The sequence below is a fragment of the Eupeodes corollae genome, chromosome 2, assembly GCF_945859685.1.
Source record: "Eupeodes corollae chromosome 2, idEupCoro1.1, whole genome shotgun sequence".
In the NCBI taxonomy this organism is placed as follows: Eukaryota; Metazoa; Arthropoda; class Insecta; order Diptera; family Syrphidae; genus Eupeodes; species Eupeodes corollae.
In genome coordinates, this window is record NC_079148.1 from 24,190,399 (window position 1) to 24,209,384 (window position 18,986).

At 34.6% G+C, this 18,986-nt stretch overlaps 3 protein-coding genes across 4 annotated transcripts in view; 1 reads left to right on the forward strand and 2 right to left on the reverse strand.

Annotated features, from left to right (window-relative positions):
- LOC129944141 (cytosolic endo-beta-N-acetylglucosaminidase) lies at nt 1-15,468 on the reverse strand. The gene is made up of 5 exons (XM_056053339.1): nt 15,285-15,468; nt 5,073-5,304; nt 1,545-1,693; nt 1,325-1,493; nt 1-1,264 (listed from the first exon to the last, which is right to left on the reverse strand). Exons 1-5 carry the CDS (start codon nt 15,466-15,468, stop codon nt 85-87), a joined length of 1,914 nt encoding a protein of 637 aa, XP_055909314.1. The 3' UTR covers nt 1-84.
- Nucleotides 5,284-18,986, reverse strand: part of LOC129944140 (exostosin-2) — a 25,179-nt gene continuing 11,476 nt past the window's right edge. The window contains exon 4 of the transcript XR_008781398.1: nt 5,284-5,304. The gene's annotated coding sequence lies outside the window, so the exon portion shown is untranslated. The remainder of the gene's footprint in view (nt 5,305-18,986) is intronic.
- Nucleotides 15,561-18,986, forward strand: part of LOC129944142 (uncharacterized) — a 6,716-nt gene continuing 3,290 nt past the window's right edge. The window contains exons 1-3 of one of the 2 annotated variants that reach the window (XM_056053341.1): nt 15,561-15,693; nt 16,053-16,200; nt 16,284-16,590. In XM_056053341.1, the coding sequence (XP_055909316.1) occupies nt 16,432-16,590 (159 nt within the window). In that variant the 5' untranslated portion in view covers nt 15,561-15,693; nt 16,053-16,200; nt 16,284-16,431. Of the gene's footprint in view, nt 15,694-16,052; nt 16,591-18,986 lie in introns of both variants that reach the window. The other variant, XM_056053340.1, reaches the window with a different exon arrangement.

The following is an 18,986-nucleotide window of genomic DNA, read 5'->3' on the forward strand; positions in this document are numbered from 1 at the left end:
TTTAACAAATTTAAATCGTGTTTATTTATTTTTATATGCTTAAGTTTTTTCTTATTTTTTTATTTTCTTAAATTTATAAATCCATTAATGCATTAGAAAGTCCTCTTTTATTTTGAGGTACATTGCATTACTATCCCGAGGAAGAGTGATACTCTCAATATTATTTAGATAAACAGCTCCCAGGTAGGCTACGTCATTTGCAAATGACGCCTTTCTAAAAAGGACACCAATATCTTTAACGTACACTGTTGTATCAAAGTTTAACACATAATAACGAATTCTCCAATTATCATCACCACTTAATGGGATCTTAAGATCAACTGCACTTTCATCAAGAACTCTTTTAAGTGTATCAATATAATTGTCAGTTATTGCAGATAAATAACATCTGCCAGGTTCGACTTTCGACCGCAAATAATCCCCTAGGAACAATAAACATTCACCATCATCCTCATCTATTTGCAACCTCAGAATATAATCCAAATGTCCATCTTCTTTATCCAATTTAAATGCATATGCGAAAATAAGCGTTCCATCAATTTCATAGTCGGTCGTGAAAAGGCGAAAGCTTATTTCACTTTGAACAACTTTCAAACTAGATCCACCATTGTAAACCTTGTCAAAGTTTCGTTCGGCACAACCATACAGAGGCACAGATGGTTGTAATGATTGTTTTGACAAACTGAAGAACTGGCTGCTATTCCTTACTTTCTGCCCAAACTCATAGACAGCCTTCCCAGATCCAAGACAAAAATCGGTGTACAATGGAAGCATGACATATGGATGCGTTGGAATGTACTCCCAGAACGACCACCAAAATTTGTCATTTCTCAAGAGAAATGCTTCATTCACTTGATCATTTCCATCAGAATTTTTAATGTCATATCCAAATTGACCAAGAGTCTCAAAGGTCCAAGCAGGAGCAAAGAAACCATATGAGAAGTTAGTTTTGAAAATTTTTCCCAAAGTTTGTTTGGTTTGAAATTTCGCCACTTGACCTCGGCCAAAGATGTCGATTCCAAAAAACGACTTAGAAGCAGGTTGTCCATGGGCTTTCAATACATCAGTTGTTCTCTCTAAGCTCCTCTCATTCCAGGTATAATTTACTAATGTTGCATCGCTGAGCTTGAAAAATTTAATATTTTGCTCATTGATCTCATTTTGCCAAATGAGATCTCCTGTGTCGATCACACTGTCATACCAGAAAACTACACCATTTTCCACTTCATTCCTTACACGAGCTCTTAGCTGCTCCACGAAATAACTAAAACGAAAAGATAGTGTTTAAAGGTTTAATAAAAATATGCACATTTATGTCACTTACAAAAGTTTCTCCATGAGACCTTTGGCAACTCTACACTCAATGTTAAGAAGCCATCCTTCGAAGTAAAAGTGCTGACACAGTTTAACAAGAGCTTCAATTGTTTTATCTATACTATCCTTAGTCCGTAAAACTTCTTCCAAAGGTGGAGAACTCTCAGTTATGAAGGTTCCTAGAAAGTTATTTTAATATATCGTAATATTAGAAACATTAATTATGGTACCTAAAACTTTTACTCCGTGAGAATGTGCAGCATTGATCCAGCCACAAGGAGGTATGGTAATGTATTTATGACTGAAGTAACAAAAGTAATCCACTCCGGACCAATGAAAGAATCGATAATCATCGTATTTTGTAGAGGAATGGTAAAACCTGGGACAAAGAGAATTTTAACTTTTAGCACACGGAAATAGTATAAGACGTAAAAAAAACTCCAAATACCAACTGTCAAAATTTCATAACAAAAATTAGGCCACTTTGGATTATTTCTTGCGTGGAATACATTTCTAAGAAATCAATTTTTAATTCCGAAATATCGAAATCCCCAACTTCCATGTGCATGTATTTTTTTGACACTTAATTGAAATTTTTTTAACCAATGAAACTATACTTTTGTTTCAAAATCAATTTCACTTCAGTGTTTTTTTAACAGTCCTGTTAAAACGACGAATTAGTTTCGAATAAAATAGGAGCCAGTTTATGACATTTTTGGTTACTCCCTTTGCAGTCTTACTTACTTACTTAAGGTGGGGCTACAGTCCTGTGTGAACTAGGGCATCACCTAACAAACTTCTCCATCTAGCGCGGTCCCTTCTTCCGATTATGGCAATGTCATCAGCATACGCTAGTAATTGGACAGACTTTTGAAAGATAGTGCCTCTAGTGTTGACGTGTGAGCTCTGCACTATTCTTTCAAGCACGATGTTAAAAAAATCGCATGACATGGCATCACCTTGTCTAAAACCTTTTTTGACATCGAAAGGTTCTGTTAAGTTGTTTCCAACCTTTATAGAGCAGCAGGAATTCTCCATGGTTATCCTGCACAAACGGACGAGTTGGCAGGGATACCAAAACTAGACATGGCTCTATACAGCTCGTCCCTGTAGATGCTGTCATATGCGGCCTTGAAATCGATGAAAAGATGGTGGGTGTCGATTTGGTGTTCTTGAGTTTTTTTCAGGATCTGCCGTTATGTGAATATTTGATCAACTGTGGACTTTCTTGGTCTAAAAACACACTGATAAGGACCTATATGGTTGTTGACGATGGGCTTTAGACGTTCACATATTACGGCAGAGAAGATTTTATAGGCGATGTTAAGTAGACTGATTCCTCTATATAGTTGGTGCAGTTTACAGGTTTTTTCAGGATCGGGCAAACAATTCTGTGGTTCCATTCATCGGGCATGCTTTCTTCCGACCATATCTTACAGATAAGTTGGTGCATGCTCCTAACCAACTTATCTCCAGCTGCTTTAAAGAGCTCGGCAATCAAGCCAACGCTTTATTAGACTTCAGCTTAGATATGGCAATCTTTACTTCGTCTAACTCGGGAGGACGGGATTGTTGACTTTCGTCGTCTATGTTGAATGGATCATGCTACCTGACAGCGGAATTCGGTTCGTCTTCACCGTTATACAGTCTGCAGAAGTGATCCCTCCATATCCTCAGCATTGACTGCGGTTCCACTATGATTTTTCCACTTTCGTCTTTCCAGCCTTCGGTTCTAGATCTATGTACCTGTGAATTTCGTTTCACCTGTCCATAAAACTTTCAAACCTCATTCCTGCTTTTATACCTCTCAACATCTTCGACCGCACGCTTCTCATGCCCTCTCTTTTTCCTTCTGAGAAGTCGGTGTTCCTCTCGTCTCTTCTGCTCATAGAGCTCATGAGCAGCTTTCGTCCTTTTATGCAGCGCCGCTTTGCCTGCCTGTTGTTTGGCTGCATTTGCCTGCCGACATTCCTCATCAAACCAGGGGTTCCTTGTTGGTGGTTGTTTGAAACCCAGCACATCAGAGGCGGCTTCTCTGATTGCATCTTGGCAATGTTGCCACTGGTTTTCGATACATTGTGTTGACGGCAGGGAACTTCGAGAGAGGTTACTTGTAACTCGGTCGGAAAAGGATTTGGCTATCTCTGGCGATTGTAGCCGTTCGACGTTGTACCTTCTCCCAGCACCTCCCTGTTTTGCCTTTGGTTTGGAAATCCGAAGTGCTACCTTGGCTACAACGAGGCAGTGGTCCGAGTCTATGTTAGCTTCTCGGAAAGTTCGTACATCTATGATGCTGGAAGCGTGTCTGGCGTCGATCGCAATATGGTCAATCTGGTTGACGGTAGATTGATCTGAAGAAGTCCAAGTACCTTTGTGGATGTTGAGGCGTGGAAACCATGACGCTTCGTCCCGCAGCAAAATCTATGAGCCTGAATCCGTTGTCGGAAGTGTTGTCGTACAGGCTGTTCTTCCCGATTATTCCACCAAATATGTCTTCCCTTCCTAACTTGGCATTAAAATAGCCCAGGACTATTTTAATAGCTAGGGCACTGCTCATATGTTTTGTCTAGGAGCTCGAAGGACATATCTTTGGTGTTGTCGTCTTTCTCTTCTGTGGGGATTTAGCCTTGATGCGTATGGTCATGAGGCGCTCATTGATGCACCTATAGCTCAAGACTTCTTGCCTAAGTCTGGCTCCAATGACGAAGCCGCATCCAAATAAGCGCTGTTGGTTTTCGTGGTAGCAGTCACCATTGTAAATATCGCAGTTTTTTATCTTCTTTTTGCCCGGCCCATCGCATCGTATTTCCTGGATGGCACGTGGTCTGTTAAGGGACTCAACATTCCACGTGCATATCCGAAGTTCGTTGTCCTTTATTCGTTTGCGTTGGTTGTCAACAGTAAATCCGTCCGTATCCGAGGCTTGTTGGTGCTTCGCCACTATGAAAGCTTTTACGTGGCCAGGAAGTCACCCCGACGGCACAACCTCCAACCTGGAGGGCCAGATCCTAAGTATAACTCTAAGGATGGGGAGCCAGATAAAACCACTCTTTATAGGCCTGGGCTCCGAATAAGTCGAAGAAGCCCTATAAGGTATTCACTAAGTAGTTCAACCTTACTGGAACTGTAGACGCCACCGTTGATTCCATCTCGGGAATTCCTCCGCTGCCGTCTGGATAAGAAGAGGTGCCTTAGTGGAAACAACTCTCCCCACCTCTCTCGTTTGCTGCCCCCAACAACTTTCCACTGCGGGTTGGAACCCAATCTCCAGTTGAGGTACTGGGCACCCGATGGTCATCACGTGGAGGTGAGAGTAGGAATGGATAGACAGAGGTTGGTTTTGAGAAAAACCTGTGGACGCTTGTGCCCTCTTGAATGCATATGTCTACCATTTGAACATCCCTTCGCAGTCTACTCATCGGATTCTCTAATCGATGCGATTACTTTCCTAAAATTTTAAGAAAACCACTATATTAGGATTTGAAATAATTTTGTGTGCCGTCCATTATTTTTTGAAAATTCGTATTGGCCTTACAAATAAATCGTGCGATTTAAATTCATGATTCACCAATTGGAGATATTTTTTCGGAGATTTTTGACATAAGGGTTTTCTTTTTGGAGATTTTATGTTTGAGGATTTCCCCTCGGGGATTACAAAAAATTGTTGAGCGTTGAATGTCACTAGGCTTTACTTTGACTATTTAAGAGCTATCTTAAGGAGAGTAAATTAGTCTAATTAAGATTTTACATAAACTTACCGGTCTTCTAAATAATTCCCCATCATGTCATGGCAGACGAGAACTTCCTTCTTGTTCTCCTCGGTGAGTTTGCGACGATTGCTGCTGAGATATGGAAACAAATTGCCCAAATAGACTGCATTTTGTCTTGGCGCTAATGGTACCACTATTTCCCGCCAATTCACATCCTTACTTCGAATATCGAATTCCCACAATTGTTTATTTGTTTCGATTGGTCGTGCCTCCAATTTATCTTCGGAAGAAAACATTTTTTCTATTTAATAAAGATTAAGTATTAATTTTTACTTTCGTTTAGTTACTCAAAGTTTCAACAACATTTATTTATTAACTGCTTGCAAAAATATTTTGCCAAGCTTATTTATATGCAATTTTGCGAAAGTTAAATCTTATCTTTAAAAAAATTGCATAGAAAAAAGGAAATCGTCTTTGTGTATTATGATTGCTATCATTCTTTATAAATAATAAAATGCAGCTTGCGCAGCTTGTATATAGTAGGATGAAGGCCGCTTTGTGTAGTTTTCGGTTTGAGTGATAAAATCGTATGCACATTTCTAAGTTGAGTGAGGCTTGCTATGGCGATAAATCGGCTACACAAAGTCTAGCAGCTCACTATAGTGTAACCTAGAAATGTTTCTGAATGGAAGCTTAATTCTGTACCGATGGTATAATGACGCAATTTGTGCTGTGGTCATCTTTCGGTCGGTTGTTACACTTGGAGTCACTTCCATGTTTTGTTTTCTTGACTTAAATGTTTTATAAACAAAGAGATAATTATCATTGATTATGGTGTAGTATTTTTTAATATTGGAGATAAGTACTTTAGGGCATGATAAAGATGCGAATGATTTAAATAAAGTAAAAGGTTAACATATCGAGACCATCTTAATATATTTTTGTAAACAAATTCAAATGTCTTAAGGTAAAAGTATTTCTTATTTTTATGAAATGCATTTTAAACGGACTTTTAAAATTTGCAAGGCCTACAAAAAGTTTAGTAATTCAAAAGAGCAGAAATTAGCAATGTAAATTTTTTTACGAGTATGAACACGGAAAATAAAGAAAACAATTGTTTTTTTTTTTGTAGACTTTGTATGTTCATATACAATTCTGGCTACAGCAAAAATGTCAAGAACGTTTACAACTCTGCTCTTTATGGCAAATTCACAAACACGCTTCAGCTTCGGCTTCGTCTGCGTTACGGTGGCCTTGCTTCAAGGTTGCTTTGAATGACATTTCTATTATTTCATCCCTCCTTTGTTAACATTTTTAAACAGCTGTTGAGCTGTCAGACAAAGCAAATGTTCAGATAATTGAACTAGAGCTTCCGTTTGGAGTCACATTACGATACATTACGTTCTTTTCCTTACGATTGTCAAACGAAACGTGAGGTCGAAGCTCCATTGTGATAGCATGCATTGAATTCCTTTGGCTGAACTCGTAAACGTCAGGCGAAGCCGAAGCTGAAGCGTGTTTGTGTTTCAGCCATTATCTATTTGGAGTGATTTTTGACAGTTGTACAATGGTTGAAGTATCAAAATTGACATTTGATTCTTTTTGCAGCGGTTTGTTCTTATTTGTACAATTGGCTTCCTTCAATTCCGAGTAAGTTAGGCTATCCTTGATTTTTAGACACTCGTTGAATAAAGAGCTGGATACTTAAATTAAAATATCTTGCAATAAAACAACTTTCAGCTGTTAACAACAATAAGACATTAAGATTGTCGGCAAAAAAACTGTTAAATTGTCATTGATACTATGGTTAAAAATGTTTGATCTGTCAAACTACAAATATCAAAAAGAGGCTGGGATGCGACACACACTGATAACTTCCCATCCCTTCTGTCGATTTGTCTTACTTAAAAGGTTTGTATTTGAATTATTCTAAACAAATTAAAAATGTTTGCATATGATGAAATATTTTGATTTCAAAATCAATTTTGGTTAACGAGATTTTTATTCGAAAAACAATTTTTAATAATTTTAGTAGCATTTCTCAAAAGTTTTCATTTCTAATATAAACAAATACAATTTGAACGAAATTAATTTGAAACCAATGTTTTCAATTATTCACGAGATATCGAGAAACGAACATCAATTTTTACAAATTTTGCGTACTATTTTTTGCAGATTTTAATTTTTTATGAAAAAACTGACTGTTATATTTTTATAAAAAAATTACTCAATATTGAAAACAATATTTCTTATAAGATAAAATTAGTTTGAATCTAATATTTCTAATTTTTGAAAAGATAATTGAGTCAAATACCTTGTTTTTAACTACTTTGATCAATATTGTTTTTATTGTTTGTAAAAAACTGTCAATACGATTTTCTTCAAAATTTGAATGAATTTTGAAAACAATATTTCTCATAAATCAGTTTAAAGCCAACATTTCAAAGTTTTGAAAATTTATTTGAGTAGAAAATCAATTTTTACTTACTTTCATTCATTTTTTTTTTGGTTTTTATTTTTTGTAAAAAAAAATCAATTAGATTTTTCTCAAAATTTTGCCGAATGTTGAAAACAATATTTAATATAAAATGAAAATAATTTGAAGGCAATACTTTTAATTTTTGAAAAGATATTTGAGTCGAAATTAAATTATTACCAACATTGAGTAATGTTTTTTTAGGTTTTTAATTTTTATAAAAACAACTGTCAATTCGATTTTTCTCAAAACTGATATCGTTACACAAAGTTGTTTTGGAGATAAAACGATTTTTGTTCGTAAAATTTTCAAGGTGACAAAGTTTGTTAGTTTTTTTGATCTATAAAAATTCTTCCAAAAATATATTTTTTCACGTTACAATGTACAATATAAAATTTAATTCAAGTTATTGGTTCGTGAGAAACTTAGGGTTAACTAAAATTGTCACTGCCCTTTCTGAACTATTATCTTTATAACAAAATGTATTTGAAGTCGATATCTCTTCTGGTTCTTGAGCTATGGACAATGAAAAAAAAACGTCTCGAACCTACGAACGTACGTACACACGCATGCGCAGACATCTTTCCAAAAATCTTTTATTTCGACTCTAGGAACCTTGACACGTCGAGAAATGTCAAAATTTTCTATTTGACAAATCGGACCGATTACAATAACTTCCAATGGGAAATTAAAAATGGAAAAAATATTGTTTTAACAACCCTAAATTACATTGTTAATAACGCAAGTAAAATTGAAGCAGCTTGAGAAACTTTATTAAAATGAATGAGTTAAATAATGTTTGTGTTAAAACATTATCCTGAATCAAATATTTAGTTTTTTTTTCTAATAAAAAGATGGTAAGTTAAATTTGGGTTAATGGTATAACGAAAATTTGTAGTCTAATTTAAGAGGAATTTCTTTTAAGTTCATGGTTTTCTTCCCAGCCAAACAAAAAAATGCTTGTTTGTAAGCAAATCATTCACTTTGACAATTCAAGATTTTTAACTTATCTTTCGAACTTTTGTAATAAATTTTAACAAATCGCACCTATTTGACACTTAAATAATAAGTTAATCGTAAGTAAAAGTCTTAAGGTGTTAGAGCTGTTTTCGACGTGAATTTGAATACGTTGTTGAAGCGTTTAATGATTCAATTTTTAATAATGGCGTATTCAACAAGTAGTCAAATTTAAAAAAATGACAATTATAAGTAAAAAGCTGCCCAAATACCAATTGTTTTGCTCAACAATGCTTAACTTCATATCAAACAAAAACTTTGTTTAATTTGAATTTAATTAATAAATTCAAGAATAACCACAGTTAAAAAAACGTTAAGCAAGGTGATTGATTTGTTTAAAATCTATTAATCATGGAAAAAAATATATGAATTTGTTCAGTATCAGCATTGAAAAAAGTTGTAGTGTCAATAAAAACAAGTAAAGGTTGAAATTCATCAAAGTTTAGGATAGTACTCCAAAAATTATAATAACAGTTACAACTGGAAAAGAACACGGAAACCAAGAAATGACATCATATTTTTTCGCCTAAAATGACCACGGGTACCTATCGTTCATGTTTGTCTTCTGTGATGAGGATTGTGAGACACTTTGTAATTATGTTTTTCAATAGCTCTTAAGATTCAACACCACATATTAATGTAGTAGTCTACGAACAAACCCCCTTTTTGAAGTTTTTTATTATTATTTTGACAGATCTTCTTTCAGTTGTACCAATTTTTAAATACAAAAATCTGGCCACTGCGGATCGTTTTGTTGGGAATTTCTCACTTTACTATATATGAAATGCGAACAAAACGCACGTATTGTCAATTAGAGACAAAAGAGTCCGAAATGCAGATATTAATAATAAATAAAAATGATTAATAATCTATCATTTTTAAATCTGTCACAAAAAAGGATAATTTGCATACCAACCGTTAAAAAGTGTTTGGCTCAACTTTCGATTACCGCAGCACGAATTTCCACTCGCGGTTATTTTAATCCAATAGATATGTGCAAATAAATAATAAGTATACCAATTTTAGAGGGAGGAAACATTTATTTCTATTTTTAATTAATTTTTAAAGTTCACTTTTTACATACAAAATACACAAAAATGGTTGATTTTGACATTTCTTCCGTTTTTTGTTTAGTGTTGCCATACTTGTTTTTTTTTCTTTGTGATTTCTTTTATTTAAGTGCTCAAATAAAAAAGTACTTGCATAAACCCAAACTCGAACCCACCCCAAATCCTATAGTGACCTCAAGCAGGGGGGTTGCAGGGGGCAGCATGGCCCCCCTACATACCTAGCTGTTAGTACGTCGTGCTATCAATTAAAAAAAACTTGTTTTAGGCTCAAAAAATGCAATACAAAAAAAGTAGGGTTAAGTCCGAAAAAAAATTTTTTTTCAAATACGATAATATACTGGGAGTAGAATGTGCAAGAATAACAATCGCCTTATAATTTAATTATTTTATCATCATTTGTCCAAACATTTCATTTTTGTTTGAAATTGTAAATAACTTTATCTTACTTAAAATGACCTGAATTACTTAAAACTCAATTGAATTCTTAAGAATATTTATAAAATAAGTAACTGGCTCAAAATCACCAAGGTGCAGAATTGGCTTTGCTAGCAATTTAATGCCTTAAATCTTGACTTAATTAAAAAAAAAATTAATAAAATACTAAAACTAACTTGTTTTGTGTGTCCATCAAACAATATAATTCATTAATAAGTTGAATTTTGAATGAAATCAATATATAGAAAATCATTTCGGGAACGGGTCCTAATTTATAATCTTCAACAACAAGTCCAAAATATATTTGAAAATGTAAAGTATTTAACCCCGGTCAGTACTCAATACACTGTATTTTTTATACAAAATCTAGTTTTTGACAGGATATTAAAAGATTATTTATTTTTAATTATAAAAATGCAAAAATAGTTTGTCCAATACCGCACAAGTCATTTCAGTGAACATATCGATAATCGATCAAAAATAATTTAAAGTAAATTTAGCCATTCGGTGTCAAACGTCAGTCGAGGAGGAGAACAATAACAAAGCCAGCTGTCAGAGTATCTTTCGTCAAATAAATTATATCTAAATGTTAAGTACCTTTCTATTCATTATTCGTAGAGCGTATATCAATTATTCGTTATTCCGTGAACGTATTTATTATATTTAATTATTGATGAAATTCTTTTTTACGATGGCCACCGTAAAATCAAAGGGCGCTCTTATTTGAAATCGTCATTTTGTGAACGGTCATTTCGGGAACGTTCCCGGACATGATTTGACGTTTTTTTCGTTGTAGAAGATTTTGTATGTATTGTTTTCATTATTGCATATTTAATATAGATACATAAGATACCCATTTTAAATCAAAGCTTAAATTATGTGCTTTGTTAAAACTTAGAAAAACGTTCCCGAATCGATGGTTTCTATAAGATATTAATTACTAAAAAATATTTCTAATAAAGTGTAGAATTCTGTGCACTGCCCTGTCAAAGTTTATTAATATACTAATTTTAAAACAGTATATGCTAAAACTCATCATTTTAACTTGCAATTTTGTTTTGTCATAAAACCAATTTTGAAATTTGCAACCTTGATGATTTGAGCCATATGCAGATGAAATTGGCAGAATGGGAAGAACTCAGCGTGATGTCAAAGGACTTTTTTGATTATTGAGGCAGAGGCTAAATATGGCAAAACAAAATATATCCTGTTATAAAGATAGGACCTACAACACCAAACGTCTCAGTCAAAACCCCACTATCGACAGACGTAACTTTGAGGTAATTAAGGACTTTGTCCACAGGCTCCGATATGAACTCAGAAAACAACATCAACGCTGAAATCAAACGAAGACTGCGTCCGAGCTAGCCGTGACTGTCATATTACGGAAATCATACTTGAACAACGAAGTCAGAAGATTAGCTTAATTTAAATTCAAAAAATGTATATTTAAAAAAAAACAGCATTTAATATGGCTTTAATAAAGCCTTACATTCCCATTATTTATGGAACATAATTTCTTTAAAGTCTCTTTAGAGAGGCGCATTCTGTTTATCTAATAAACTTTCACGACCTTTCAGATTGTCTTGGTCTGTGGCTCAAATATTGCTTAAACAAGTGATATTAGACTTATAGGCTTTTCACACTAAGTCCAAACCCCTGTTTTAGTGAAGTTATCGGTTTTGGCCGAAAACCTACATCGAAAGCTCAAGTTTTCCCATACATTTTTTGTAAACAACATGTTTTCCTAAACCACAAGTTTTATATAAAACATCTGGAAAACTAGTAGCAATTCAAAGTGAAACTAAACAAACAAACCTCTCGAAACATTCAGCCCTCAAATTAATGTAAATAAAACAGCTGATGGCTGCTGTCAAAACAAATATTTAATTTTGAAATAAATTTGGTCGTGGTAAGTTATATTTCTAGACACACCATATAAAGGCCGGAATCATAGACACACCATATAAAGACCAGAATCTTTCGTACGTTTTACCCTCCAACACCCATTTGTTTACATTGTTGTAATTTTGACATTACGTCCATTTTGAAATGTGAAAGCGAACAACAATTCGATGCGGTGCAATAACTTGTGTGTCTATGGTTATATTATTTATACAAATTCCTTACAAAATATGGAAGGAAAAAAAAAGGAAAGGACAAAATGTGGGAATCGTTGTTCCAGTAAATAAAACCACAACAGTGAGCTATAGCCTTGGACAGCGATGCCAACATCAAGAAGATCCTGAGTGCTTTGAACAAGCTAGACGAGTCCTCAAAGAGATAGTCATGAAGAAATTGCAGCCCATTATAACAACTTCAGTGATCGCTCTATATGAGTGTGATTTTGGTTCGAATCTGGAACAGGCAATTGACCTTTTCTGCTCCGGCTATAAGGATCTACACGAAATCGTTTAGAATCTTCTCAACCCCTACTCGGACGGCCACAATATATGGCGATCCTGAAGGCACACTTGGCCAACGGCAGCAATAGTCATTAGCTCAGTATTTTGGATTGAATTTGTTGTGAAAGAAGAATAAAATGTTTTAAATAAAATGAATTTTTATTGCAACAGTTTTTTTTATTGTTGATTCTATGATATATTCTCTAGACAATTGGCTTTTGCTTAGTGAATTGTTCGGACCGGTTGAAGTGAACAAAGGGGATAGCTGCAGCCAAGCGAGCTTGCAGTTCTTATTGGTTCATGTCGTGCGCCCACTCCACCCGTCCCAGAACTTCAGTTGAAACTCTTCTTAGAGACGAGATAGTGCTACGGCTTTATCTGCGCTGATTTGTTGCTCTATCACAGCACAGGAAGGAATTATCGACTTAAGACTGTCGACGGCAAAGACAAATCCTTAGGAGAATGTTGTTAGAATTCATTTTATTTTCACAAATAATTTGAGAAGAAGAAATAGTCATAACTTTTTACTCACACATTTTTTCATCAATACAAAATTTGACAGCCGGTGTTATACAAATTTGAATGTCAAATGAAAACGTTTAAATGTTCGGTGTGAATTATTTTTGGGTTTTGGAAAACTTTTTGACGAAAACCCGGTCTTGGGTTTGGTGTGAAAAAGCTATTACGCTTGAATCGTTATCGGTCTTCATGGTTCCCCACAAAAAACTCTAAATGAGCAAAATCGCATCTTTAAGCAACATTGCAAATACTTTATTTTTGAATTTCGTGCGCATATCAATTGTGGCAAATCTTGCATGAATAAGACTTAAACCTATTTGTCTTCAATTTCAATAAAACAAAAAGTCAATTAACATGGCTCTATAGAACACAATGTTGACCTAAAGGTTGCTCCCAGTCAAAGGAATTAAAGTAGATTATTCGCTTTATACCCGTACCCGTGGTATGATGGTTAGTGCGTTGGACAGTCATGCAAGGGGACTTGGGTTCAATCCCCGCCTGTGCCACCTTAATTTAAAAAAAATAATTTTCGCGGGTACTGCCTCTTGCGAGGAATTGACAAATCCTTCAAGAGTAATTCTTGTCATGAAAAAGTGCTTTCTCAAACTAGCCGTTCGGATTCGGCCTGAAATTGTAGGTCCCTTCCATTCCTGACAACAGTACTCGCACACAGGAATAGTTGAAAGTTATAAGTCACTAGGCCCTGGTTCACAACGGACTGTTGCGCCACCCCATTTGATTTTGATTCGCTTTATACCGTTCTCCAATAAATTCGATAATGAACTTCATGGTGATGCGCTAAATAATTTCAAAATTATTTAAACCTGAGCGCACCGTACAACAATGGAACCATGAGTCTTGTCTACTGGTATGCTATAAATCAAAGCTTAAACTTAACTTAGAAAAACGTTCCCGAATTTATGGCTTTTATAAGATATATGAGTTGGAAGTGGTATCCTTTCAGAACAACTGAATCTCAGTCTATCCTATAGACTTCCCAATCAATGTAGGGTATTCCAGTCTGAAGTAATGGCGATTAAAGAAGCACTATCCTAGCTCAAAGAAAACGTTATATCTTGTAAGGATATACGAATCTTCTCAGACAGCCAAGCCGCTCTTAAATCTCTCGCGTCTGTCTCCACAAACTCTCAAACAGTCCCCGATTGTCGATCATCTCTGAATGAGATGACGGAACAGTTTAACATTCACCTCATTTGGGTGCCGGGCCACAGAGACATTCCGGGAAATTGCAAAGCCGATGAGCTCGCCAAAAACGGAACACTTCTGCCTTATGTTAGACAAAAAAATAACATAGGAACACCAAATATCTTCTCAAGCAATATGCTCTAGAAACAACAAGTGCTAGATGGTCACAAAGTACCACCTGCCTAGCAACCAAGCAAATATGGCCAAGTATTGACTTAAAACGGTTAAAAAGCTTGATATCACTGAGCAGACAAAGTATAAGCTCTACAATTGGAGTAATAACAGGACACTGCCTCATAGGAAGACATGCTCTGAGGCTAGGGGTCTACACAAATGACTTCTGTAGAAGCTGCATGGACGAGGAGAAAGAGGAAACAGTCCAACACCTTCTATGTACATGTCCAGCACTCTCCATTAGAAGAAATTACTTTCTCGGTAATCCCTTCTTCGATAACACCAGTGAACTGGCAACGATTGACACAAAACGTCTCTCTAACTTTATTAAAAGTACGAAATGGTTTGTTTAAGTTCATTACTCTCCCATGAGTAACCTCTTTAGTAGTATCACAATGGACCCTTGAGGTCTACGTGCGTCAATGACATCTGGACATCCGCTCCAACCTAACCTTAGATATTAAATACTAAATAAATACTTTTTTTTCATAAAACTAATTGTGAATTTTGCAACCTTGGTGATTTTGAGCCAACTATAAAATTACTCTAACATATTTTAATTATTATCGAGTTGAAGTTTCAACTAAAACTAAAATTAAAATAAAGTATCCTTTAAAATCATCCCTTCTTACTTTGCACAATATTTGAATATGCAGGATTTCTTTTTAATTCCAATTTTAAAACTTGTAGCCAGTTCAAACCCAAACCACAACTATTATAGTTTATTATTTAATCTGTGGTTCAAGTAGGTTTAACTCTCCGATTTCGTTAATTTGATAAAAAGTTAAAAATATAAGTGACCTTAGAGATGAAAACACAGTTACAATAATTTGAAATCTCAATTATCTCATTTTGGTAAAAAGTATTAGGAACATTTTTAAAAATTCAGATTAAACTTTGAGTTTCTAAACAAGCCTCAATATAAAAGCTTAAAATTTCCCTAAATGATTAAACTTACCACACTTATCACAGTTCCCACAGCTTACTTTAGCTTTCTCCATCTCTTTCACATTCCCACTATTCCAATATCTTCCTCTAGCACTGTGGAAAATTGTATTCGTAAACATTAAACAAATTTCATACAGCTGATGTTCAATTAATTGAATCATTATGCTGGTATTAAATAAGAAATGCAACACCATTTTTTGGCAATTAAGTGGACAAAGCCCAAAAATACACTTCACTAACTAAAATGACTCAGCCACCCACACTAAACAAATACTAAAAAAGTTAAAAACAAACTACGACCAAAAAGCAAAATGCCGCCGAAGCCGATAGCGTTATCAGCCAGTGCTCAGAGGCGTTTGGTTTGTCATGTCATTGTCATCTAGATTAACAGAAACCAGAACCAAAAGAAGGAAGCATTGGTAGAGAACCGTTCACCCACAACATACAATAACTAGTATCATTTTCATTTCATATTAAACCGAAATCTATTTTCCAATGAGTTCTAAATGTTATAACAATATTAAGTTCAGAAATTTTAAAAAGAAAAACTTCCTTTAAAAAACAGTAGGAATTTTTAAAATCAATAGACCGCTAACACTTTTTATATAGAAATTCACCACAAAAAAGAGTACCTTCTCTTCTGTCAGCCTGTCAGCCAATCATTGATTTTCTTTTCATGCTTATTCTTCATTCATTATTTTTTTTTGAATATCTGACGAAGACAAACTGATGATGAATAGCTATGTGTAGATAATTTTGTTTTCTTTTTTTGTTGTAGTTCCACTTTTTCTACCGAACACCGAACTCACCCTACTAAAGGCCATTACCAAAGCCAGCAGAAGCCAGAAACAGAAACCAGAACCAGCAGAGCCCAATCCAAATCCACTATCCAGTGTTGTCAAAGTTTTATCGAGTAAACTACCTACGTAAGAAATCAGATACGGATACACTTTTTCCTTTTAAATAAATATAAATCAATTGTAATTGATTATTTTCTTGTAACCATAAGGGGGTTGTTATTAATCTGGAACAGTAAAATAAAAACGAAAACAAAACGCTTACATCTGCTTAAATAAATAAGTTGCATATGGTTTGACCACCCACGCATTTTGCAAAACCTTCATATAAATTATCATCTCATTGGACAAAGTTATATCATGTCACAAACGGAAGTTGCACCAGTCAATCCAGATGACCTACAGGATTTGAAGAATCGAATGAAACTAATTGCAGATGCTGATCCTAAACAGTACCATAATGAATTCTCTTTGATTCGTTATCTACGAGCTTTTAAAACGGCCGATGCTGCATTTCAGGTAGGTAAATCAATAATACTTACTCATCCTAAATTAAAAGATATCATTAGACCAAGAATTACAAATAAAAAAGAATATATCAGAGGAGGAGAGTGCCCTATAACTTAAATTATTCTATTTTGGTGCCTACAGTTGGAATATATCAGAGTGGGAAAAAATCAATTTCCTGTTCCTAATACTGTTTTTAGAATGTGTCGTTGTCGTATTTGGAGCAATTCTGTGATAAGATAAAAGTTACATTGTTCCTAGAAAGACATGAAAACAAATATATTTATTAAGTCACGTTAATTTGGTATAATAACCATATGTTTCCTCTTAAGCTTTGTTTAAATTACACCTATATGTAACATCTTGTTATAAAACATGCAGGTTGTGTCTAGTGTGACTCAAAATTACAAAAAGTTTACTTAAGAAGTTTCATTTTCTTTATAAAAATATGGGGTAGATAGTTACATTTGTATAGTACCTATGTATGTAGATAGGTTAGTAGGTATACAGTTGGAGTTCGTTTACTTTAATATTATTTTACTTTGAAGGTCAAATTGTAGCAATATGTGCGACTTGCTACGTCACACTCACAGTGATTAATTTATATTCGTTTCTATTAAAATTAATTGATATGAAGAGCAAATCTTTTTACGAGTGTCAATTGGACAAGACAATAAATTAATATAAATCTATATGTAGGTATTTATTATTCATTAGAGCCTTTTTCAATTAAGCTCTGCTAACATTCAAACAATAAATTGAATGAATTTCTTATTTTTGTATTGAATGAAATATTATGTAAATGCAAATAATTGATAAATAAAATATTCACCATTATTTCGTAAGGGGGTTTACTGAAACACGAATGTAGGTACAATTATAGTGACAATAATTGGAGTTTTGTTCAAATAGTCGGTATACCTACTAACCTAAAGGAAGGAAAAGAGAAGAGCAAAATCGTAGAGTACAATAAACTCTTGTTTTTGTTACATCAGTTGACGTTATAGCAGTTATTTTGGAATCTAAAGTAGGTTCGCTAATTCCTAACTATACGAAATAAATGTCGTGACGTAACAAAATTGAAGAAATTACATTTTTGGCGGCTTTTATATTAGCACCAAGCTACAGAATTTGGGACAGATTTGCGAGGTTAAGTGCCAGGCATATTTTCCATTTTAATAATTTTATTTCAAAACTGAATGAAAACTTTGAAAATTTCCATTTACCCAACCTCCTACCATCACCACCTACTCCAGATCCTTTAATATGTCCAAACTGATGGTTTGGAGGGGGACAGCATACCCCATACATATTTCATTGTTTTCACGCTGTTTTGAAGTCTAAAACCAATTATTATCCGTTCTTACCAATTTTATGAAATACTATTTTTTTATTATAAGTATTATTGTTTATTTTACTTATTTCTTTTTCAATTTGAAATGAAACAAGTTTGCATGAAAAATCAAATGGAATTGTGCTATTATCTGATTGGCCAGCTGCCAAAGTGCCAAAATATTGCCTTCCAACCAAGGCAACTTTATTGGACAGTTGACTGAAAAGTTAGTCAAATCTCCCTAAGTGCCTGTCTATACGTGTTGTGCCCACAACGTTGTGCTCACAACACAATGTGTCTACATGTGTTGTGACTACTCACGACCCGTTTTCCATTTTGTGTTGTGGAACGAAGAACTTGAAACATTTGTGTTCGGGATTTTGAGCGGGTGATATACTCCCGACATACATAGGATTTTGTCTGCTTTTTACAAGATATGGAATTTTATAGATTGAAATGGATGCAAATAATGAAATTATTTGTTTAACTGCAATATGCGCAGCGGCGAATGTTTTATTTCTGCTAAAAGAAGAAGAGGAAAAAAAGAAAAACACAAGGGAATGGTCAAAACCTTGGAGGCTCCGCAGGAATACACAAAGTTGTTTTAAACTTTTAAATGACGATCTACGCTTAGAAGATAAGGACGCGTACAGGCGTTATCTTCGTATGGACGAGGATACTTTTAAAGAATAGTGCAATTCAAAAACGGAATTCTGTTATGCGAGAAGCTATTCCTGCGGAGGAATCTTTAGCGATAGTCCTTCGATTTTTGGCTACGGGGGAAAACTTTTCGAAGTTTGAATTTCCAAACCCGATTATCTCGGTCCCATATATTCGGAACGAAATGAGAAAGGAAAGGAAAGGAAGGAAGGAAAGGAAAATTCAATTCTGTCATGAGCATCCCGTCCCTTTACTCAGCTCCTCTCTTGCCCACAAACTCTCGTCACAACGTTGTTGGCACAACACGTATGGACAGGCACTAAGTCAAGTCTATTTATGTCAAGATGACAGTTGATCATTTTTTTTCATTCAATTGAAAGCTGAATTTTGTTGAAAATTGTTGAATATAATATTA